The following is a 24,841-nucleotide window of genomic DNA, read 5'->3' as shown; positions in this document are numbered from 1 at the left end:
TTGCAGTTGTTAGTGAACATTTCCAAACCTACTGCACAAAGTATGTTCTCCCAATTTGAGTTCAAATCATTCGCAATTTGTCTCATTTTTTGGCTGTGATCTTTTCCCTTTATTAATTTTACTTGAATCATATTTTTCTCAATTGTTTGATGAATGCTACATGAAATAGCAATAAAAGCTTTATTAAAGTCAAGCTGCATTACAGATTTTCCTCCTTTATGCTCACCTGACTGGTTACTCTGTCAAAAAGAGATTCATTTGGTAGAATTTATTTTCAACAAGTCTATGCCGGCTGTGTCTTACAAGCTGTGATGACATATGAAGTTTTTTCAGTTATGCCTTGTCATGTTAAGCATTTTGATCAGTAAATTTTCAGATTTTCCTTTTTCAGTGATTGTATATTTGCCTTTTGGCTGATGTCTATAACTTCTTCCATACTCTTTAACTTTTACTAAAGATAATCAATATTTGTTCAGAGGTCATGTTGCCTATAATTAATCTGGGGTAATTTTAATCAATATTGTCTGGTTTTAATTTGTATAAGCTCACTTAAATACTCTTACTCTGTTAAGCAAATGCACATATATTCTTGCCTTCCTCCTGTTAATGGTATTCATACTAAAATACCTGATCACAGGTAGGCTGCTTTTAAAGTTTAAAAAAAGTAAGCACTTTTCAGTCTCACCTCTTTGATCACTTTTGTCCTTAACTAGTAGACTTTTTATTTTGTGATGTGTTTCTTTTATTTTTAATTTATGCACAATATGGGCCCTTGTTCCTTTACCTGATGATAATGTAGTGGATATTCATGATCTCATTCTTCACCTCTATCGAACAAGAACCATTAACTGCTTTGTTTTTCACCATTTCATGGCCTCTGTGTGAGTCAACACACATGGGTAACCAAGGCAACTACCAAGCCACAGCTAAAATGCAAGGAGTAGATTTGTTACCTCAACAACAAGGCTGGGTGCCAGAGACACACAGGGACCCAGGCTCCAGTAGGTTTAGCTCATCCTGTAAGAAAAGGCTTCCTGAATGTCTGTGAGAGTGTGTTACCTCTACACAGAAATTCTACTTCTCCAAACAGGCAGAGGGTGAACAACAGTAGGCATAATAAATGGAGTTTTCCACACCTACATTTTTAGCATTCCCAGCTGAAAGGTCACTTTGAGCAGAAACCCTTCCCTCCTCCTCTTTGATTTTAACTCTTTCTTCCCAACAGCCTCAAAACCAAAGTTGTTCCTTTTCCATATGCAAATATTTTATTTCCTCTTTTTTCTTTCTGCCTGTTCTTCTTCAGCAAGTTACACTCTCAATGTCAGTATTAGAGCAGTGTGAATTATCACATTCAATTTCTATTTTAGGTTAAAATTGTTAGAGGGCAGAGATTTCCAGTTATCCCCCTTACTCTTTAATTCCTAACGTTGTTAAAAATGTCTATGGTATTTCTGAAATGGCAACACCATTCTTCTAGTTCTTTGATACTGTTGCCTTCTCCCACTGCTACTAGATTTCACCCTTTTGATAGACCTTATTTTTAACCAGAAATGCATTTTTGTTACTTGACTGCTTCAGTCTATTTAAAGCCCTTTATTACAGCTTCTGTACATGTGTGATGTGGTAGGGGTATATGGAGAGGCTGCAACCTCCTGCAACAGCAAATTAAAAACTCCAGAGATCAGATCTTCATACTGTGAACACCAGAAGACAAGATAAAACCTCTCCAGTGTCATTACTTTCTTCCCAGAGAGCAGTAGTTTTTTGTCTGGTAACACAGTGGCTGTACTTACTCCATTGCGATGTAGTTTGTGGTGTGAGCGTGTATTAAGGAAGCAGAAGCACTGTGAGGAGTAGTAAGAGAGATGATGGGCAGTTAGAAGTGATCTTTCTTACAGAAGCAAGGTGGCTTCAGTGACCAAAACCAAGAAGTGCAAGCGCTGTCTTTTGTGAGCTCATTGTCCTCTGTGTTAAAACTAGATGAACTTCAGTTCCTTTTGGAAGGTGAATAAATGCTGAGCTGTGGGTTTTATTGCTTTCCCAGAACTATTTGTCTCTTATGCCTTTTTTCATCAGATCTTTGTTGCTGAAAGTAATGTAAATCTTTATTAGTTGTGATGCCAAAGAGATACAGAAGTGTGAGAACTCTATACATTACTAACGCTCTGTGCAGATTTGAAATGGTTTTAATGGTCTTCTGCTACAATGCAGAGAATAAGTTTACAGTTTATATTACTTCTACCATAAGACAGTTGCTAAGACATTTATCAGTGAGTAGTTGAAAAATATTTAATGCCAAGAAGAGAGCAGAATATGTATTGTGAGAAGGGATTGTTACTTGGATTTGCTATCACCTAAAGCTGCCTTGATGAAGTGTTGTCACTTTACCATGACTTTTATAAAAAAGTGTTCCAGAAAGGGAAGGAGAACTTTACTAAGAAATAATCAGAAGGTACTTAAAATCTGATTTACCTAGAAGCCACATAATTTTTAGTGCAAATGGCGTAGGTTTAGTATAGTCTAGAGAAATGTCTTTAAAAAGACTTGAAGCAACTTGCACTGTCTGCCTGCAAAAATGTGCAAGTCTGTGAATATTTGAATGAATTGTATTTTGAGCAAAGGAGTCCTTTTGTGTAACAGTTTCCACATATGTGATATCTGTATGGATGGAGGTTATAGCTACATAGTCCTAAGGTTTGTGTTGTTTTCACAGCTGCTATTTCCTTACCTTGCTCTTTTTCAGTTTATAGTCTTTCCAGTCTGTTTTAAATTATCTGTGTAGCAGCACTGTATGGATTGTGGATCTTTAGTTTGACAGGAATACTATCAGAACTCTTCCAGTTCGCCACTGATTTTGAAAATCTTGAGGAGAAGCTTTGATGCAGATCAGATAAGCTCGTATGCACACCTGTAAAAAGCAGAAAATAGAGAGGCCAGTCATTGATTCCAGAGAGTGTAAGAACTGATGGTGAAATTGGAAGTTAGTGGGAAAATTAAATATTTGCTATGTAGCTGCAAAAATTCCCTATTCAAATTGCCCTAATACTTCTATCTACTTTGGCCTTCCAGATACTGTGGAAAAACATTTTAAAATATTTGCCAGGTGAAAAATAAGGGAAGAGATTAATATAACACATACAAATCATGGCGAAGGATTCTGTTGGTAACTGCAAACCACTTTAACATTGCTTTTTAGTTTATTTCATAAATTCCTTGATAGAATTATCGCTGCTGGAAGGATTACTTAATTACACATTTTGTTTCCTCATTTTTTTCTTTTAGTTGGAACTGAATTGTTTTGTCTTCTTATCAATCTAGTCCTGGTGGAGCAGGATGTCCAATCGATTCCGCAAGCTGAAGTTGACTCAGACATTGCGCCATGGATTTCCTTCCAATCAGTTTGCGCCTTTTCCGGATGAGCCCGAACCATCATTAAATTCCACTATAAAAGGAGCCTCACAGAGTGATACGGACACCTCTGGAAACCTTGATGCTGCTACAGCTTGGAACACAAATAACAAAGCTGGTGGTGAGCTCTTGTGGGGTACTCAAGATGATACTATTTCTGATTCCTTGGTTTAGTTCTGCTTTAGCTTAGTATAAGTGAAAGAACACATAATGTATTTGTAGTCTGTAGAAGGAAAGATGTTTATACTCACTGTTGATCATACTGAGTGCAGCATCATTTAAGCAGGAAAATGCTAATATAACCATGTTACTGTTCTTTAGTAAACACCATTAAATTGGACAGGTCACTGAAAAGTATTAGTATCTTCCATAAACTAATTTATGTAATGAAAGCCAATTTATTTAAACTAATAAATAAATAATTCTGAGAAGAAAGAGAAATGGGAAAAGCCCAACTTGTAAAGCATATCTACTGAAATTGTACAGCTCTCCATGAAAGTCCCCCACAGTCTGTGATGTAAAGTTAGACTTGGCTTAACTTTAGTTGAGGTGTGTGACAGTGTCACTGGAAATGTTCATGCTGTGTGCTTACTGAGGGTAAAGCTGTTGATTGTTTAAAAACAATGAGCTATCCTTGGAAACAAAAGTAGAAGCATGTAAACAATAAAACATAATTTATGTATTTTTCAGGTGCAAACACTGCGAAAGGAGGAAAGGACGATGAATTATTGACAACCATGGTATGTTGCAGTGTTCATGGTATCTTCAGCCTATTTCAGAGGGTCATGTAGCTCCCATAATTTTTACAGTTTTTACCTCCTGTCCAAGTCACCTCTAGAAAAAGAGCCTGTTTACAGTCTAGACTGGAACTGACAGGCTTTGGTACACCCACCAGTAGTTCTCAGAAAGAACTTAGTTTTGGAAAGTACTAAAAGTAGTGTGTTATGGAAGCTGTACAGACTTCTTTCAAGAATTACCCATACCTTTGTTTGATAAGCAATGAAAAAGTAAAATTGATGCAACTGCTGCTTAGTTGATGACAAGCAGTATGAAGTGAGGAAAACATGGATGGAACATGGTACAATGGAGGTGTGAAATTACTAGTAGAGACAACCACAAAATATTTTGTTTGGGACGTGTGTTTGTGTTATGCTTTTTCTTCTTTTGTTATGTTGTAGCTTTATATTTCCCTGCAGCTTAGTCACTGGTGATGTCATTAAATTTGGCTGGTTATTATCTTTATGTTCTTTTGTAAGAAATTTGAGTTCTTTTGTAAGAACTTTTGATATGACCGACTGGCAGAACTCCAGGGAGCAAAATCAGTTGTGGTAGTTTTGTCTCATTCTTCAGTACACATACAGCAGGAACACACAGTTGTTCACTGTTTCCAGGTATCCTGTCTGGAAATACAGAGAGGACTACATTGTTATTTCTTTGGAAATTGATTTTTAACATTCTTGGTGAAGTTAACTTGCGCAGTATTTTTAGCCCAGTAAAGGAAGAGACAGTTTTTGCCACTTAATGAACCATATTTGTTGTATCAAATGAGTAGTCGTAATACTGAGGGGTGCCACAATGTTCATTGGTTTCTCTCTGTTACTATGTGTTATACTTCTCCTCAAGTAGTACTTTTGTGTCTCATTTCCTTTCTGTTTAAAAATGCTTGTGTTTTCATCTTTTTGCTTAACTTAAAATTTTGAAAATTCATCACCAGCTCCCAGTAATCTTTCTTAAGAACTATCTTTCCCCCCCCCTTTTCTTTGTTTCCCTCTCTCAGCTGAGGAGTAGTGCTCCATTTACCAGGCTGCCCAGTGATAAGCTGAAAGCAGTGATACCACCTTTCTTACCACCCTCAAGCTTTGAGCTTTGGAATTCTGACCGAACACGACTCAGCAAAGATGGCAAATCTGAACAGATGAGAACTGCCTGGCCACAGAGAGCCATCAAGCACGATTTTAACAGCAGTGGGAATTCTGATATAGTAAGCAAACGAAATGTGTATGAAAATACTGTGTTATGCCCAGGTCCTGCTGACCAGGGAGCCACTTTGTTTCTGATTAGAAATTATTTTTAACCCACTGTCTCAGCAATGGCTTGTCCTTTTAAGCAGTGCTGCTTAGGAAGAATGCACATCTGTATGGAAGGAACATAATGGAACAAAAGTTTTGTGTGAGATGAAACAACTTTTTCTTTGGTTTGGTTTGACTTTTGGGGTGTTTTGGGGTCTTTGATTTTGTTTGGTTGATTTTTTTGTTTTGTTTTGTTTCGTTGGGGTTTTTTTTCTTTCTTTCTTTCTTTGGTTTGGGGGGGGGTGGGGTGTGCTGTTAATCAGAATCACCAAGAGTGTGGGGGAAACTGCTCTGATTTAGAAGACCAAGGACAGAAAAAGAAGAATTAAAATTGCTCAATTTTTAGGAACTGAGCAGGGGGGAAGAAATACCAGTAAGACCAATATACAGACATAATATTCTGAAAGATTAGCAGTAGATAAAATTGTAGTGAGTAGTGATCAAGTGGGCTTGAAGGCACATAGCCTTAAATTGGAACTACTTTAAGACTGGAAAAAGTCTCAATTATTTCTGTTTTTAATAGAAGGAGCTTTCCTGATTCTACAATGTTTTCAGTGAAAATGCAAACCAAAACAAAAATAGGTGGTTTGTCTTGAGACAGGAAATAAAACAACCTTGACAGCCTTTTCTTTTGTAGTTTGAGAAAAAGGAGAAGTGCTTACTTCCCTTACTGTAGAAGACTAGTCCAGAACGGTATTTCAGTGTCAGCTCCAGAAATGGGGCAAGGAAGACATTTAGGAGGATTTTTTTTCTCTTTTCTTTTTTTTAAGTGGAAGTTAGCTTAATAGCGGTAGAGGTGATTTAGGTGGAATAAGGCAGACTATTAGAAGGGAAGTGATGTAACAGGAAGGTACGTGTTTATCATCCCAAAAAGGACAGTTGTAATAACATAACTGAATAATTGGTGTGTGTGTAAAGTGAGGAGCAGGGAAAGTAGGGGAGGACTAGCCATCAGTCCTTCTGTGAGGAAAGAAGTGTCTTGCTAAGGGTATAGGAAGGAGGGAAACAGTAAGAGTTGGAAGAAGTGATTTGGACAACAGGATAAGAGACATGAAAAAGCTGAGCTGCAAAAGCTCATATGTCAGATGGCTGTCAGTGGCTAATGGTGTAAAAGAAAAAGAAATGAAGGAGGATGTGGCTGAGGAGTTGGGTAGTGTGTAGCTAGATCAGTAGTGCCTCAGTTAATAAAACTCAATAAAGTGGTGCAGCTAGCTGTTTAGATTGCAGGGAATATAAAAATACAGCTGGTGGAGAGAAAGTTTATATCACTTCTTGCAGCTTAATTTGTAAGAAATAAAGATATGATGGATGAGAAGTTGGTGGTAGCTGTTTTTTAAGATGGGAGAGACAAAGACAGGATTCTGCAGGAAAGACATTTCAGGTGATATATTTTTTTTTTCTTCCCCACTGCTCAGAATACTGTGTATATCATATCTCAGGTGCATCATATATGCTCATTTGTGTTGGCCAAAGGTTAAGAAGAATTAATGGCTTAATATAGTGTAATTTTTTCATTGAATAAATATATATGTATATATATGTTCAGTATATATGTATATGTAAAATAAGATTCTTTCTGATATCCCTTTTGTTCTTCAGTGAAAGTTTCAGAACTTGGGATAAATAAAATAGCAGTTGAAGTTTGGTCTTTATTTTTTTCAAGAAAGAACAAAATTATTTTTCATTTTGTTTTCCAGACATCTGTTAGCAAAGGTACTAGACCAGTCAAATTACCAACATTTGCAAGAAGGCCAGCATCTCCTTCAAATTCCAATAACTTCAACCATTCTCCCCATTCTTCTGGTGGATCCAATAACATCTCAGGAATTAACAGGCACGGAGGAGAACTGCATAACAGATCAGGTACCATTTTTAATAAGAAAGTAATTTGTATCTAATTCAGGTAAAAAAATAGTGTTTGTGATGATGGTAGAAGATACTGAACCTTTTCTGAGCACTCCTACCACTGTAAAAGCAAAGCTTCTGTAAATTTAGTGGTCACAAGATTGAACTTCGGACACCTACCTAAGGGCAGAGAAGCCTCACATCTGTTACAGAAGTGTCAGTGGTCGGCCCAGCTCATGCAGATTTTACTGGACCCACCCCATGTCATTGTGCCATGCATGTCATAGAGCTGACTCCTACACATGTTGCTTACTTTTTGAATTAAAATCAATTAAACCAATTTTATTTTCAATTAAAACCAAAGCTGCAAGCATTTTACCATTAGTTATTGAAGACAATATGGTGAAGTGGCTCATGAAAGTTATATCTAAGGGTGTCAGCTGTGTGTGTGTGTGAAGCCAGGGATGGCTTCTCTCTTCTTCAATTGATTTTTGCTGTTTTTTCTGGAAGCTGCTGGACAGATCTGAACCTTACAATTGTTTTTTGCTTCATCCAGTCAGTTTTTAAATGAAAGTGAATGTTTGAGAGTTAACAAACATTTCAAAATTATGGTTTCCTTTACTGGGTTTATTCTGTTTTTTGTTTTAGGTGGCAGTGCAGATAATGTTTTGTCTCAGATTGCAGCCCAAAGAAGAAAAGCAGCAGGCTTACCTGAACAGAAACCCAGCCAACAGCACAGTCCAGTCCAGTCAACTCCTTCATCTACTCTGTCAGATTTGCAGTGTGCTCAGATTGTTGGCAATGGACATGTTGTAAAGGTAACAGGAAATGTAAAATTTTGCACTTCCAAACTGGCCAATTTTAATAGGTCATAACTCAGTTATGGGTAGTTGGTGCACAGCATTGCACAGCCAAAAATGAATGAACACTTGTTATGTTAGTGGAAACTTTTCAGCTCTACAAACCTTACTTTTAAGTGCAAGTCTGCAGAAGATGAAACCTAATAATAAAACATGATTTTACTTTATTATTAGTTTCACTCTGTGTTAAAAAACAGTAAATGTAATGCTTGATCTTAGGGTAGATCTGCACTGTTATGGTTTCTCATTATTTCTTTCTATGGTCCGGATCCAGTGTTTTATGTTAGTTATTCCTGGATTTTACCCTGAAGTGGTATAGTTAGTTTCTCTAGCTAGTTTCCCTTCAAAGGCTCAACCTGAATGCAGAGCATGACATAATTTGTACCAGGATATGCTGAGCACAGCAACATGCATGTATCCAGTCTGCTCCACAAGGTGTTACTTTCAAACAGCAGGTCATCACCAAAGTCGGGTTTTGCTCGCAAGGCTGTACTATCTGTGCTGACTTCCCTGTCAATTCCATGGAATGAGTAGCTTTACCCTCATGACCTGCACGTTTTTGTGCATGTACTTTGAAGTTCTTAACTACTTTGTACAACATTTTTGAGGGTTAAGATTTTAAACCTTGAAGATCTGCAGAGACACAAATTTGAAAGCAGCATCATAACAGCAGATGTGACATGCTGTTGAGAAATTGATGGGTTTATTTACACAGGGAAACATTACATTTCAGAGAGCAAGAGAAAGAAAACACATAATTTGGGGTTTATGTTCTAATGCCTGTTATTCTGCAAATGTTAGAATATGTGAGCAAGAGCAAAATTTCTCCAACTTTTGCTATGTAATCTCCAAGCAGCTTATTTTGTTTTGTTTTGTTTTCTTTGCATCTTTCAGTGAGATTCTTGAAATTTTGCCTGAGGAAACAAAAATGACCAGAGTATAAACTTAATACTTCTGCAATCTCATTCTGTGATGTCTTATATGACAACAGTACACAATATTCGTATTTAATCAATACATAAAAATGATAAACGAAATTGCGAAGTTGTTCGGAAATTTCTGGAGGACGAAAATCAGGAAAAGGTGCAACTACCAATGCTGAAACAGTTTCCATGAATAGTCACTTTGTCTCTGACCTGTCAGTCCTGATTTTGGAGGGCCTATTGGTTGCTTTTCAAAGATGAGACTGGGAGCTAAAATTTCTAACTCAGTGGGACCACCAAAGCCTAAGGATTCTTATCAATTCTTTGGCATATGATAATATTTCCTCCCTTTTTATCCCATGTAACTGCTCCCTGAGTTATAAATGATCTGTCTCTTTTTCCTGTAGACAAAACCCCTTTATCATCCTCTCCCCTCATTAAAGTCTTCTCTGCAGAGCAGCTACCAAATGCTTTTTCTTTCAGAGGTGGTCTGACCAGTATGTTTTAATTAAACTGTCCTCTCATGTCCTCTCAGCTTGTTTTTAGCTCGGAAATAATTTCAGAAGAGCTCCTTGTGTGCCCCCCAAAAGTCTCATTTTTCTCAGTTATGTTAATCAGCCCACCAAGAGATAGTACCTGTGAGCTTTGGGCTGCAGATGGCCTTGTGTTGCAGCAATGCTGCCACTGAGAAGTTTAACTACTGTTTCCACTCACAGTGGGATATATTAGGGGATAAAGGAGTACTGAAGTGCAATGTACTGCAGATCATCTTCTGGAAAGGCTGTTCATCATACCATTGAACAAAAGATTTTTAAACAACATTTTTGCCACTGTTTTGGAAAGGCAACAGCTTTTCTGGTGCTTTTTGCTTAGATGTCTAGAAGAGTTTCATTCTATCCACCAGTAACAAAACATGTCATAGTGTGGATCTCACTATAGATGTTCATGTATCATTCAACTGAGGTGATTTTTGGAGATTTCTGTTGGGAGAACACAATCAAATATGGATCCACACTGACTGCAAAAGCTAGCAGTCTACTTTGTTGTTGTAATCAGCAATGTAAATGCTGGAAATATAATGTCTATATCCATTGAGGAATGGCATGTGTCCTCCCATTAGGATCATGCTGTCTAAACTTGGAAATAGCTGATCTAAAAATGCAGTGATATTACACTGATCAATTTTGCTAAAGGGGTGAGGTGGTGCAAGCTTTAAAGAAAGGAAAAGAAAAATATGAGTAACATTTTTCAGGAAGATGTAATTTAAATGGCTGCAGACTATGTGCTAGGGAGGGAAGACCATTCTGAAACACAAATGGCCAATAACAATTTAGATGGAAATTTGGGACAGAAAGTTGAAATGAGTTCATGATGCTCTTCAGAGACCTCTCAGGTTTCTATCATGTTACATTACTTCTAGTAAATTCAGTGCAGGGCTAAGGAAGTATTATATTCTGACATGGGATAGAGTAATGGAAGAATGTTACCATTCAAATAAATTTTATATTATAAATCCGCATCTCTTTCATTAACTAGAAAAGTTCCATTTATGCCACAGCACAGAAGCAAAATTGTAAAGACAGGAACCTCTGTCATTCACACCCAGATCAACTTTTTTATCAGTTTGTTGTAGTAGTCTGAGTGACAAAAGGTATTTAAACTCTGAATGCAGGAATCCAGGAAAAAATCACCTTCTTTTTGGGTCATACAGTGCAGACATCAAAATATATATGTCGATCAAAGAATTTAGGAGATGAGGTGCATTGACTGTTTTTGGAAAAGACTGATGATATGTGTACACACATATATTCTTATTCCCCATTTTAACTCATGTGTTTTCCTGTTTTCCATGCCTCCAAATGTGTTCCATATTTGCAAAATTCTTAATAAATCACTTGACTCCTGTTAGGTAATAATAAATTTCAGGATTGGCTGGAAACTTCCATTCCAGTGCAGCAAGGGGTTTAATGCGCCCAAAACTTAGTTTATGCTTGCTACATGTTTCTTGTTAACCCAGCATGAAGTGCTACTTTAAATTAGCATCTCATATGCTTTGAGAATCTCTAATTGAGGCTTTATTTATTTAATGAAATCTCTGAATGAAAATCCCTATTTGAATAGTCAAAGTCATTTACTTTGTTTCTGTTATTAAACTGTTTTTATCTGAACTGCAAGTTTTACTTTTGCTTCTCCTGCCCGGCAATGGGAGGTGGGGAGGTGACTGAGAGGCTGTGTGGTACAAAGTTGCCAGTTGGACTTAAACTACAGCAGTCCTTTTAGAAAAAGAGTACTTGTAGTGCTTCTAGGCAATATTGCTTTACAAGAAATAATTTTCTTATTACAAAATTACAGCCTTAACAAATGTATTTTTCTTGATGAATTTGAGGAGACAAGACTTTCATCTGGGATAAAATCACTATTGCTTCAATTATTTCAATATACATCAAGCAGAAACTTCTAGTTGTGACTATATGCTCTGCAGAAATGACAGGCAACTTAAGTAATATTGAAGGATCATATCTAGGTAAACACTTTTTTGATTATTTTTTAACTGAAATGATTGTATCATTAACTGCAGCAAAAACTGGAGATGAATAAAAGACCTCCATCTGGGACTTCATCTACGTCTAAAAGCACATCACCAACTCTCACACCTTCCCCGTCACCTTCCCCATCTCCTAAGGTTCAAAACACAGAGTCTTCTGTCTCTTCTTCTCACAGACACGCCAAGAGCAACGGCTCCAGCAGTGGTACTATCACAGAGGATGGTGGGTACCTCACTGTAATTACAGGGCATTCATTCATCAAGAGCACTGCATGTTTAAAGCTGTAACTGTACTGGACTATGTGTGTGTGTCTGCATGAGAATGAGGTCTCTTTTCTTTCTAGAAAATATATTATGGTGGTTTTTACAGTGAGATTGGCGTTCCTGCAATAATAACTGCCTTTTTCTCTCCCAAAACCTGTGATTTTTTCCATTTACAGAGAGACTGGTATCATCTCAAAGCTAGCATAGAACATGTTGGTAGGCCACTCTTAAATGGCCTCCTTCCTTTTCCCCCTTCATGGCTTAAGTCCTGTTTTTCACCCTTTGCTGAGGGTACAAAACTAGAACTTTTTTTTGGTGTTTTGGTAAATGCAGGGGAGCACATCACTACAAAGACACATTTTTTATTCATAGCGAGTTATAGCTACATGAAGTTGATTAAGAGCTGTAGTACATATTTTTTTCTAAATCACCAAAATAACCTTATTACAACCTCTTTTTAACTAAAGTCATAAGAAAGAATGATAATGTTATTACTTTTCCAGTAAGATTAATACCTTTTAAACTAGACTTTAAAGTCTAAATTGCAACTTCTAAAAAGTCGTTTTACTGCATTGGAAACAGGATATCAAGAATTTTTTTTTCTCTTATAAATATCTCAAAAAAAATGAAGAAAATAACTTGACTCAGAACCTTTTAAATAAGAAATGGAGGCACTTTGTACTATTTTTGTTTTTTCTGAAATCATCTCCATTGATTTTGGTTTGTTTTCACTTATGCCAGCTTTGTCCATTAACACTGTAATTCCATTTGACACTAAAAACAGGTGATATTTGATCTTCTTTCTGTCCTCTTCTCATGGCTTAGCTGTAACATATTCTAGTGACTGCTGGAGCAAATCCTTTCACATTTAGTGCCATTTTATAATGATGACTTGATAACATAAGAGTTGTTGATTAAGAGATACATAAAAGGAAGAGGACTCACTGTTGGATAATGAGACTAATTCCCCAAGCCATCAGCTGCTCTCATCTCACCTAGTGAAGCTGGGTTTTGTGACCACACACTAATGCCAAGATACTGTGAGTTCCCTTGTAGGAAGGTTGTTTGTCAGTAGCTCAAGTAGCTCTGGGTTCATTGTGTTTGCAAGCTTTTGTAGCTAAGTGCTCCTTTAATTCAAGGGCTTCTCTGACTCTGATTTGATTCAGCAGTAGCAGTACAAATGCTGATATGCCAAGCAGTAATCAGAAGAATAAGTACAGAAGGTCTGCAGTGTTAACTTGTCTTTTCTTTCAAGTGAACTTAAATGAATAAGAAAATTGATTTGCATTGACTGTTACTGTGAAGGAACAATAGGCAGCAGGGTTCAGAGGTGTTCTTTGTTTCTTTTTAGGCAACCACTTGGTGGACCATCAACAGCTTGGCTCTATGCTGAGAGCCAGTGATGTAGAGAATAATGAAAGACGAAACCATGTGAGAGTAAAAGAAGGCTCTGAAAACTTGGAGAAAGGTAATCTTACCTTACTACTACAGACTAATATAAAAGAAGGTGCTTATTAGGAGTAACATGGCAAAATCACTAAGAGCTCCAAGAACTTAAGCTTGCTCCAGGGACGTGGGTAAGGAGACAAGGTAAGTGTAGAGCAAATGAGAGTGATAAAGCAAAGGACAAACATGTTAAGCAAACATTGTAAAAGTGAGAGGTTTCAGGTTTTGTTCAACCTTAGTGTAATAATACAGGAACTGGAAGAGGGATAGAGGAAGAGAGAACATGAAGGGCCTACACTTGAAAGCAGTCTGTGTGTGTGTGAAAGGTGTTTGGTGTTACAGTTGTTTATGACAGTAAGACTGAGCTCAGAGACCCTGGAAGTTTCTTCCTGTGTTATGGCCTACAGTCTAAGCACACCAGCATGATGAAAAATGCAAGGGTAGCTAACACCCTAAAAGAAAAAAAACGTTCATAATATATCTAAGGTCTTCTAATGCACATCCTCTTTTCTCTCTCTAAGATGATATTTTTCATCAAACAATGTGGAGAAGTTCCCATGATACAATTTTAAAACTGGTTACCTTTTCCCATGGATTAATGTCAGGGTACTAAAGCTTTTAGCCTGAGACCGTGTCAATTTTTGCAAATCATGTTAGGCATACCAAGTTAGGTGAACTTAATGTAAAAAAAAATGCAGCAAAACCCTAGCAGAAAATAAGACTCAACTAGAATTTTTCTCTCCAGTTGTCTGTGGACTCTTCTATGTAAAGAAGAAGTCTTCCAAAATAGTACACAACGGTGTGTTTATCTTGAGGTACTTGATGTGTTTTGAGAAGCTTAGAGTGTGAGATTCTCTTTCCTGTTGCTACTGATGGTGAAAGAAAAGGGAAAGTCAAAAGACAAAGAAGTTAAATAAATGAAAACAAAGTATATTTGGCAATGGACTAGTGATGTCCTTAAAATGAAAGTGAGTTTATATGCAGAATATTAAATATAGTTTCATTTTATAGTGTAATAATTCATGTTCTTCATTTTGACTCTGACTTCTTAGTTTAACTGACCACTTAGCTACTTAAGGGGAAAAAACAGATCGTTAGTTACTCGTGACTAAATAGCAAAGTAATAAAAAAGAAAACTTTAGCTGAGAGAGGTAATGCATAATTAAGAGAGGTAATGTCAGGTTATTCTGAAAGTGCTTTTATGCTTTTTAACTAATCACATTTTAGATGTGTGGGAAGAGTCACTATCAGGTCCTGCAACATTTAATTTCCTTAGACTTTAAGAGGAAAGTGCTCTTAGCCTTGGAAGCTGAGCTTGTAAAACTTTAGTTTTCATCTTAGCTGGGCTTCAGCTGTCTGTGTTCAAGATGCCTGGATGTCAGGCACATGAGGAGAAGAGGATTCAGAAAGACCTGTGTTGTATGGTCTTTTGAATGAGCAGGTGTGTGGTTGCTTGGTCTACACTTTACCTTCCTGGATGATGACACAGAAATAGGCCATTCAGTTCCTTGCCTGCTTGAGGAGTTTTGCTGTCTAACCTGCACAATCTGGGTCAGCCATCTGGGGCCAAGCACCTGCATTTTCGACATTGAAGTGCTTAGGTATTCCTTACTGGTTTGGTTTTGTAAGATCCTTTTAATGAGGTAGAAAGGGCAATACAATGGTGTTTATCCTAGCAAAGTAAGACTAGATGGAATTACAGTCTATGTAAGTAGGTGAGAACAGAGTAAGCCAGTATTTCAATTTCTAATGGAGAATAAATGTGGTTGGTTTTTTGTTACCATACATGATTACAGGAAATACAGGTTTTAATATATATTTTCAGTTCATAATACTGAGATGATTAAAATCTTTTCTAATCCATGAGGTTGATTTCTTTTTTTTTTATGTTATTACAGATGAGCTGACTGGCATCCTTAAAAAATTGTCACTTGAGAAATATCAGCCTATATTTGAGGAACAGGAGGTATGTCTCTTCTAAAAGATCTTTTTTTTACTGTTTTGGTGGAAGTAGGGTATAACACATGTTGCATCAGATTTGTGATCCAGAATCTCAGATTTCAAGTTCTATAACCATTCCTGATTGCAGAGAGGACCTTGAAACATGGATCAAGTGGTATTTGTGGCATTCTCCAGGATACTGCAAATAGCTTTACTCTTAACCTGCACCTTTTATATAGATAGGGCTTTTTTTCCTCTTTTCCTCTCTGTTTTTACACTCTGCTTTTTCTATATATATCTTTATCCAATGTGGCTAAATAGTTTATAGGACATACTGTATCATCCCTGGAATCACAGCTGGAACCTCATTTGCAGATGGACAACAGCAGGGTGGGAGTCACTGAGATGGCTGCTTTATCTTCTTTATCCACTCTGCAAAAGCAAAAGGAAAATTAAACTGGGGAATGTAGGCATCCTGGTAGATGAGACTGGTGACATTGACTTGCTAAAGGATGCAATGAAAGGAAATGTTGCTGAAAATAAGTAAAATTAATTCACTGCAGTCTTAAAGGCAGGATCAGATGGGAGCAAATATTGTGTGTTTATTTGGTCAAAGCAAAGGGTAGTGAATGGACATGCACTAAACTGACATTGCTACAGAGTTCAGGATTCAGCACAAGTCCAGACAATTTAGCTGCATCACAATATATTGGGTTATTATTGTTCCCCTGCATGATAGGCAAGGGAGCATTCTGTAGGAATTAATATGCTTTGTGTATGAAGGTTATATCAATATGAAAAGTTTTAGATATTTATTCTTATCACAGCCTTATGGATATGTTGTTAATAAAAACTGATATATGAACAAAACCTAGGTTTTTCTCAGGAGACACTGGAAAAGTAAACACAATATTCTGAAATTCCAAAAATACTTAGGGGAAAAGGGTGAAGAAAAGAAAAGAGGGAAACCTTAGGCATATTCAAGTAGCTGCTACTGTAGGCAGAGGAATTTCTGTGGAGTGTATATATTCTGTATTAATAGGAATCGATGGGGAAGAAAACTAAAAATCCATTAATATCTTAGATTTACTATCACGATTAGTTAAATGATTAACAGCAGATTAGAAGCTTTACAACAGAGTGGTAAAATGTGTACCGTTTGGTGCTGGAAATTCATTAAAAATACTTTTTGCACAATATTTACAGTAAGTCTATATGATTAAAAAGCCTAACAAACCACTTTTAACCTGTAGTAATGAATCTTTGCATAGGTAAATTTGTCTTATATTTTTTTCTTTTATTTCTTCTTTTTGTTTTTTAATATACAGGTGGATATGGAAGCTTTTCTTACACTTACTGATGGTGATCTGAAAGAGCTGGGTATTAAAACTGATGGATCAAGACAGCAAATTTTGGCAGCTATTTCTGAACTGAATGCAGGAAAGGTACATTTTGAAGTACTGTACTTAGTAAATTATTTCAAGGCTTGTTTGTATAATTAATTCAACATACATTTTGAAATTCAGTTGCAGATGTTAGTTAGAAAAGCTAAATTAATTTTTTCCAAGCAAAGTGTTTCATGTATTTCATTAGTGAAAAATCTTCCTTTGGGGGACTTCCTGTTCTCTTTCAATAACTCCTTCTTAGTCCAGTGAAGAAGCTATTTGTAAACAGGAGCAATATTGCAGTTTCTGAATATTGATTTCAGCAGTGCTAAAAAGAATCATCTGGCTGCAATAGTCCAGCTAGAGAATGCAGTATAAGCAGAAAGCTGTCCTTTGGTTAACATAACAGGTTTTGATTCCTCTGTAATTAGGTAAATAGCTCTTCTCTCATTTCTTACACTTTTAATGCCTTTGAATTTTATATCAATATTAACAGATTTGCTAAGATGTGTACAGTTAACAGTGCTCTTGTCAGAGGGAGTTTGTACTGGAACCTGTCTTTGATTAGGCCTGCTGAAGCTTCTCAGCAGCTTTTTTAGATTGGAGGTCCATTCGCTCTCTAATCGTGGAAGTTCAGACAAAAAAACCACAGACAATTTCCCCAAGTTTAGATCAACAGTAGTGATGAGGTTAAAAATTAGGGGAGGTGGATGATGTTCCATGCTAAGACATGCAGTAAAGATAGGAAGAAAGTAACAAAAATGTTTCTATTGGTGTCTGGTAGTGTCAGGAAAAGATTACTACAAGGTTTTCTATATGTATCTGTGAGGTAAGGATTTGTTATTATTTCTAATGGTGTGCTGAACGTAGACACACATTATTTACACATTTGTTGTGAATTCATAATAAATTAGTTTTTTAAACAGAAATTTAAGAATACCTTATTTTATTTTACTGTTCTTTTACAGGGTCGAGAGAGACAGATTTTACAGGAAACTATACACAACTTCCACTCTTCCTTTGAGAGTAGTGTTAGTAACACACGGCCGCCAGGTCATTCCCAATGTAAGTAGCACCTGAAATTAACTGAAAAATTAATTACAGGTTGAATCACAGAATCACAAAATCAGTTGGAAAAGACTTCTGAGATCAGAGTCCAGCCTATAACGAAACACCACCATGACAACTAGACCATGGCACTGAGTGCCATGTCCGGTCTTTCCTTAAACACCTCCAGGGATGGTGACTCCACCACCTCCCTGGGCAGCCCATTCCAATGTCTAATCACTCTTTTGGTGAAAAAAGTCTTCCTAATGTCCAAATGTGTGGATATTTTATTTAATACTTGGCTGGAAGACAGAATGTGATAAACAAGCCAGTTAGCTGCTTTCCTGGTTAATGATGTATGTCTCTTGCTGTGACTGTAGAGAAGATTTCAACATGAACAGTAGAGGTATCTCTAAGATGTTTATACACCCCTCAGTACTATCTGGAATAAGCATAGATTTTTGTTTTACATTACTAAACACAGAAAATGGATGTAAGTATAGCAATCCAGAGTGTATAGTATACTGTCTGTATGTATGTATGTAGCATCAGGGGGAGGTGTTCCTGTATGATACATACTCTTCATACTCTTTTGCATACTCTTTATAGCAGACGCTTTAGTATGATAAGGTAGAATAAATATATTCAAGATTTACAATTTAGCGTAACAGTTGAGGCAGCTATGTTAATTATGTATTTAGGTAAGTGTGCATTTAGTTATTTTGCATAGGTGGTATTTTTATATTATCTATAGTTGGATTCTTCGGAATACATGTATTCCAAGCACCAGTGTTATCTGCTAGCCAAGCTAGAGAAACTGCCTTTTAAAATGCACTGTCTGTAACCAAAGCATTCAGGAAGGTGTTGCTGACCTGTAATTAATGAATACATTTCCTACACTCTCCGATATAAAAATTGCAAATCTCTGTCCTGCCAGCCACCTGAAACAAAGGCAGATACTCATCTGTTACTCCAGATTAAGGAATGGGGCATAACCTATCTACATAGGTGTACTTCTGTATCCATGTTTTTGTAGAAACAGCAAAAGCCATTGACTAGCCTTGAGAAGTTCACCATGTTAAAAGTGCTTCTTCTTCAATTGTTTATTTTGCTGCTTTCATCCACTCACAAAATAATTTCATTTGTTTAGGGGCGATGTTAAGTAATTCAGATATTGTATGCTTTAGGAAACCTTAATAATGAGGTGGTCCCAGTTGTTCCCATCTCAATCAGCTGCATTTCCCTAGCTATGTGAAAGCAGGTGCTAACTGTTGACCTGCTGATGTCTTGGGGAAAACTAGGAATTGCTGGGGTAGTTAGTGAATGTGGGCTACTTCCAGTACTCTGTGTAGTCTGCGTGGCTGAAAGCCACTCTCAGGTGTCCCTGTACGCATTGTGCAATTTTCCATTCTCAGCATGCATGGGAACTTCTGAATGTCTCTTGGTAACATCCCAGAGCTGAAGAACCTCTTCTGTAGGTACTACTAGGTGAGCAGAAGCTATTTGGGATTTGATTGCATGGTGCAAAGAACTGGAATTACTCAAGAACCAAAGAAGCATAGAGATGTAACATACCTGCAAGCAACTTGCTGACCTTAAGTGTCTTGAAGACATCAAAGGACAAGAGTGGTGGCACAGAGCTGGGGACAGCATCCTTTTGTAAGAATGGAGGCAACAGTTGCTCCTGTTGAGCTTTTGACAAGATGCTGCAAGGAGGTTGCATCAGAGATTAGCTTTTGGGTTTTGTGTTTGAGAGCTCCATGATACAGATTTTGCTGTGAAACAGAAGCACTAACAGAAAAGAGGAAGAGAACACATAGATAAAAGAAGTTTCTGCACCAGGTAAGCTGCTTTTTATTGTAAAAAGTAGCAGCAGAACCCTTAGGCAGTCTCTGGAACTTGAAGTAATTTCCAGGAATGTGTTAACATTTTAGAGCATAAGAGCAGCTGTACCAAGTCAGATCCAAGGTCCATACAGTTGTGTTCAGCTTTTTCATCCAGTCTCATCTGACCCTGATGTGAAGAGCTGCTTGCTTTCATTTGCTGTGAACTTGCCATGTCCTGACTTCTTTTGCTTCATTGTACTGGATCAGAAGATACAGTGAGCAGTTGTTTCCTCTTTACCGCCTCCATGCCACTGATGATTTTACAGATCACTGTGATACTCTTCTCCATTCATGTTTTTTTCCAAGTGGAAGGCTTATAGACTGCTTTGTCACTCCTATACCATAGTTTTTCTCTTTTCCTTTTCTGATATTACCTTTTCAGACGTGGGAGATACCAGCCTAGCATACAGTGTTCAAAATGTAGGCGTATTATGGATTTACATGACAGAGTGATGTCTGTTTCTCAGTTGTGTTCTCTACTTTCCATTCTCTTGCCCTTTCCTAGTTATTTCTAGTACTGTGCTGTGTTGACTATAATTGGAGACTGAATTGGCATTAATTGGAATTACTTCTTACAACCCAGCTAATCTACTGAGTTTGAGCTCACAGCCTATAATTTTATATAAACACACATACATCTTCGTTTCCATTTGCCTTACTTAATATTATTTCATATTTATCCTCATCAAATTTTGTCTGCTGTCCTATTGTTTGGGCACAGATGTCACATGAAGTCCTTTTGCCAGTCTTCTGTTTACCTTTCTTTTTATTTACATGGATAACTTAGGAAGGTTTTTCCCTTCACTTTATATGCCCTCTCAAAATCATATATTGAATATACTGTTCATATCCTGAATATCCTCATGCAGATCCCTATGAAATACTAGTGGTGAATCTCTCTGCTATGGAAAAAATCACTATTTACAGCAACCTTCTGTCCGCTGCCTCCCTAACAGATTATTCATCTACACAATACATTTTCTTTTTACCCTGTGGGTTCCTTATTATCTTAAGAGCTAACCTTGGACCTTGTGAGTGCCTTGTCAAAATCCAGGCATCAAATGGACCTCTTTTATCTACAAGGCTGTTGGCACCTTCAAGGGATTCTAGTAGGTTGATGAGGCAAGACTTATCAAAACTCTTTTTGATTGTTTTCCACAGAACTTCAGATTCTTTGGTACAGTTTTTGCTAATCTGGTTGGTATTGCTGTCCGTCTCACTGGTCTCTGTTTCCCTACATTTCATCTTGAACCATTAAAAAGATTTGCATCACTGTTACCACACCTCAGTTATGTGACAATTTAAACAACACCCTGTGCTCTGTACACAGCAGTTCAGCTGCTTAATCCTTGTGCTTCTCTAGGACATCGGGCTTAGAAATTTGCTATTACTTGCTTTGTGTATTTGTTTTGTATTCTTTTCTGCTACTACTTCAGGTTAAGGTATCTTGGACTCCCACCTAAGGAAGGCTTCTGAAATTGTATCCTTCCCAAGTTTTTCCATGGTAAATACAATTAGTTTTTTCTGATGTGAACTTACTTCTCTAGCTCATTACAGTCTAATCATTGATTTACCTCATGGCATCTGTAACTGGCTGCCTCCTGTGGTACGTTTGAAAAGTAGTATGTGAAATTTTTATGCTTCTTGCATGGTCTGTATCATCTCATTTCTCCACAGCTCTTCATAGGAGCCTGTCTGGACACCATTAGCAAGAAAGCCATCATGATTTGCCCTTTTAGAAAGCTAGATGTAGCTCACAGGATAATGAAAACATTCTGCTCTTCCAGCTGTGTTGGTTTCACTGTTTCCCTGTGATTTTGTGAATACTTTGAGTAATTTTAAAAGTTCAGTACCTAAACCAGAGTGGCTGTCAGTGTATCTCTGCTTTTACGAGGTTTGCAGCCTGTAGGGGTGTAAAGAAGAAAGTGAAATATAATCCAGGTATATCCATAAGAATCAGAAAAGAAAAAGCAGGGGGAAAGAAATTTAATCTTTACTTTCTGGAACTGTAGTTTATAATTTTGGGAGGTCTGTCGACTGATTATTATCACCTCGTCTGCAAATGTCTGCAGCTTCTACGCCTTTCCCCATCCATAGCTCCAGTGTCCCCTTAGCTTTAGTTCCGCCCAAAATGCTCCAGTCCCCACTGCCCAGGCTCAGTCCCTCCCCTGCTACCACTGAGTCAGGAGTTGTTGCTGGTATGAGATAGCATGCAGCAGAAATAGAAGTACATCCAGGTGAGTGTTTATAGGAAAGGAGAGCTGCAGTGGTTATCTACATTCACCCTTCTAGGGAATACACTAGAAGGAAAACAAGGAGAGGCAGAATAAATAAAAGCAAGACTATCAGAAGTAGAGGATTGATGGTACAACTAATTTCACCCAACAGGCTTCTTTAGGGAACACCCTACAGTTTCTTCTGGATTTTTTTTTTTTTTTTTTGGCAGTTCAAAATCATTTGCTGACTTCTTGTAGCTTCTGGTTGAGCACCTCCTGCTGAGATCATTACTCCTGAGCTCCCTGTTATACTACAGGAACTCCTGGAAGAGTTGAGTGTTTGTTGGGTTTTGGCAGAGGAGCTATTCCAATTATAGTAAAGCTCACAGTTGGGAGAAGGTTTCTGTTGTACATCAGTTGCTGTATCATCCCTGGGGCTAGAAGTGAGCTGATTCTGCATTGCAGAAAACAACAGGCTTTGACAAACATTTGCTTTCTGTCAGAAGTACTGAGACTGCTTCCTCCCCACCCCATGCCAGGGAGCACTAGGTTAGGCTGTGGGAATTCCATGTTCCAGTCCTTGCCTGACCTGAATAAGGCAGAGCAGTGTAAATAATTCAGAGGTTATTGGACCTGTAAGCCATTAGGTTTGGAGGCACCAGGAATGAACTCTGAATAGGCAAACAGTACACATGAGGAGTGTTGCCTTCATCTCTCTTTTTAATGGAAATTAATTGGTCACCTTTAGAAAATTCTGATGAAATTATTCATTCCAAGAGTGAACGTTTTGGCGGGTTTTGACACTTTGATAGTTTGGCTACCATTACAGCATGGAAAATTGACAATGCACCCTGTCGTTGATCAGAGAAACTACTAGGAAGATACTGCTTCTTTATAGCCCAGCAAATGTGTCCAGCAAACACAGAATTACTGTGCTGCTTCGACATTTAGAGCAGATGACAAGCCCATGGAGGCATAAGGCAAAATGACTGCTCTGAGGAACAAAATGCTCCTCCTTTGTCTGGCCTCCAACTTCAGTGAAACAACAAGTGGCGGCATAAAGTCCAGCTTTCTGAGAGAATGGGATTTAACAAATTATATTACCCCAGGAAAAGTTTCTCTTTGTGGTTTGAGGTGAGCTGTTTGCTTACATGATTCTGGTAAAAAAGAAAATTGGACTTTCTGAATGCCCAGTTGCCAGGACTAATTGTTTAGTTCATTTTGGGGGCCTGTGTCAAGCTTCATGCACCCAATCTCCACCATCTAAACAACACTCTGATAGGTGGGAAGAAAAGAGAAAATCCAAACACCTAGTAAGGGCAATGAGGAAAGGCAGGACATAGATATCAAAAGAATAAACTGCATATTCTCCAGACAAAAGTTTAAATGAAGAGTATGCCTATGATGGAAAAAGAAAATTATACCATTCAGTCTATAGTTAGTGGAAATTCTGGTCTTCTGGTTTCTCGTTACATATTATAGTATCTTGTATATATTGATAGATACATATATATCTGCAGATACAGAGTTGTTTGTATATTTACTTTTCACTTTTGGATTCAGAGACAAAAATATCAAGTAGAAATTATCCAAAGGAGGGAGTTAGAGATTGAAGAGCGAGGCATAAAAATAGGAGCAAAATCAATATAGACTTGCATATAAAAATCATACAGGATTCAGGTAATCACTTGCTGGAAAAGTGCACATTGAGATGAGAGGGATACTCGACACTTTGTGGCAATAGGTGACCTTTTCACACATGAGTTTGACTTCTTATTCCTTCTCCATACAGGAGACAGCTTAAGATGAGTAAAATTAATTACAGGATCAAATTGTTAGATTCTGGTATAACACTGGGAAATGTGGGTCTGTTTCCAGTAGTTGTGGAATTACTCTCTTGTTTACAGCTGTGAGTCTTGCTGGTTGCAGTTTTTCAGACTTTTTTTTTCCCTTTTACAGCACCTGGCTGCTCTTCAAAACCACAAGAAGCCGTTTCTTCTAAAAGGTAGCTACTGGAACAAAATATTTTTTTTTATGGTGAAGTTTGGCATCTGACTAAGTAAATCCAAGTGTACAAATGAAAATTAGAAAGGTTAGTCCTGACTACACTGACATAGGATTTTCTGCAGTAACATGCTTAAAATACAAAACCCACAAAAAGTAAAAGAAAATAATAAAGAGATTACTTCTGTAGTTCAACCTAAGTGTTGAATTGTTCAAGGCATCAGTGGTCTGGATTTAAGGAAAACAGAGAAGAGCAGGAAGAATGGATAAACATGCAAGAAGATGGATGTTTCATTCCACTCTTGCCTGTAGATGAAGAACCATGGGAGACCTACATGAGCACAGTCAAGGGCAACAAAAGCACAGAAGAAGGCAAGAAGCCCACCCCAAATTGTGACACCTCCTACGTGGGGAAATACATAAACTGAATATGCCTCTGTTGATTGGATACAGATAAAGGAGTCCAGATTGAAAATGTAACGGTTTCATGGGAAGAAATATAAAGAAGTAATGCTGCATTCTTCGTTAACCAAAATATACTTTATCTATTCAATATTATGAGGTTAAAACAGCAGTAAAAGTAAAAATGAAATACCTATTTGTAAAAACAGCACTTTATTTGAGGAAATGCATTATCTGTCACCAATATTTAAACAGAATGTTAAAATATTTTATATAGCTGACTTTTTTTGAGAATAAAACCTTTTACCTGGTATTGGCTGGGTTTTTTTGGACAGTAACACTAGCATATACTTAAAAATACATTTTTATAACTTGATTTTGTAGCAATTTTGAAATGAAAGTTACAGTAATTACAAGTAGAAATAATTTTCTGCTTAGTAAATACCATTTTTTTGTTAAGTAGTTAAAATGCAAATCATCAGGAATTAAAATACAAGTCTTCAGAAGCCTCTGACACTATATTTATCTTTCTGAAGACTCAAGTACTGCAGGTAAAGGCAAGAAGATCTTGGAGCTCCAATTAGCTGAATGTTCTCAGTA

General features: G+C 37.3%; 1 protein-coding gene across 5 annotated transcripts in view; it reads left to right on the top strand.

Moving 5' to 3' along the window:
* The window catches only part of ANKS6 (ankyrin repeat and sterile alpha motif domain containing 6), a 41,393-nt gene extending 16,839 nt beyond the window's left edge, over positions 1 to 24,554 (top strand). For 2 of the 5 annotated variants that reach the window (XM_048289445.1, XM_048289446.1), the window contains exons 7-17: positions 3,319 to 3,529; positions 4,099 to 4,148; positions 5,186 to 5,389; positions 7,175 to 7,340; positions 7,971 to 8,140; positions 11,684 to 11,873; positions 13,266 to 13,382; positions 15,259 to 15,326; positions 16,630 to 16,746; positions 17,655 to 17,751; positions 23,795 to 24,554. In XM_048289445.1, coding sequence (XP_048145402.1) covers positions 3,319 to 3,529; positions 4,099 to 4,148; positions 5,186 to 5,389; positions 7,175 to 7,340; positions 7,971 to 8,140; positions 11,684 to 11,873; positions 13,266 to 13,382; positions 15,259 to 15,326; positions 16,630 to 16,746; positions 17,655 to 17,751; positions 23,795 to 23,844 — 1,440 coding nt within the window. In that variant the 3' untranslated portion in view covers positions 23,845 to 24,554. Of the gene's footprint in view, positions 1 to 3,318; positions 3,530 to 4,098; positions 4,149 to 5,185; positions 5,390 to 7,174; positions 7,341 to 7,970; positions 8,141 to 11,683; positions 11,874 to 13,265; positions 13,383 to 15,258; positions 15,327 to 16,629; positions 16,747 to 17,654; positions 17,752 to 19,148; positions 19,576 to 21,055; positions 21,124 to 23,794 lie in introns of all 5 variants that reach the window. The other 3 variants (XR_007200422.1, XR_007200420.1, XR_007200421.1) reach the window with 3 other exon arrangements.
* The last annotated feature ends 287 nt before the right edge of the window (positions 24,555 to 24,841 follow it).

The sequence above is a fragment of the Corvus hawaiiensis genome, chromosome 30, assembly GCF_020740725.1.
Source record: "Corvus hawaiiensis isolate bCorHaw1 chromosome 30, bCorHaw1.pri.cur, whole genome shotgun sequence".
Taxonomy (NCBI): domain Eukaryota; kingdom Metazoa; phylum Chordata; class Aves; order Passeriformes; family Corvidae; genus Corvus; species Corvus hawaiiensis.
This window is presented reverse-complemented; position numbering and strand designations above follow the sequence as displayed.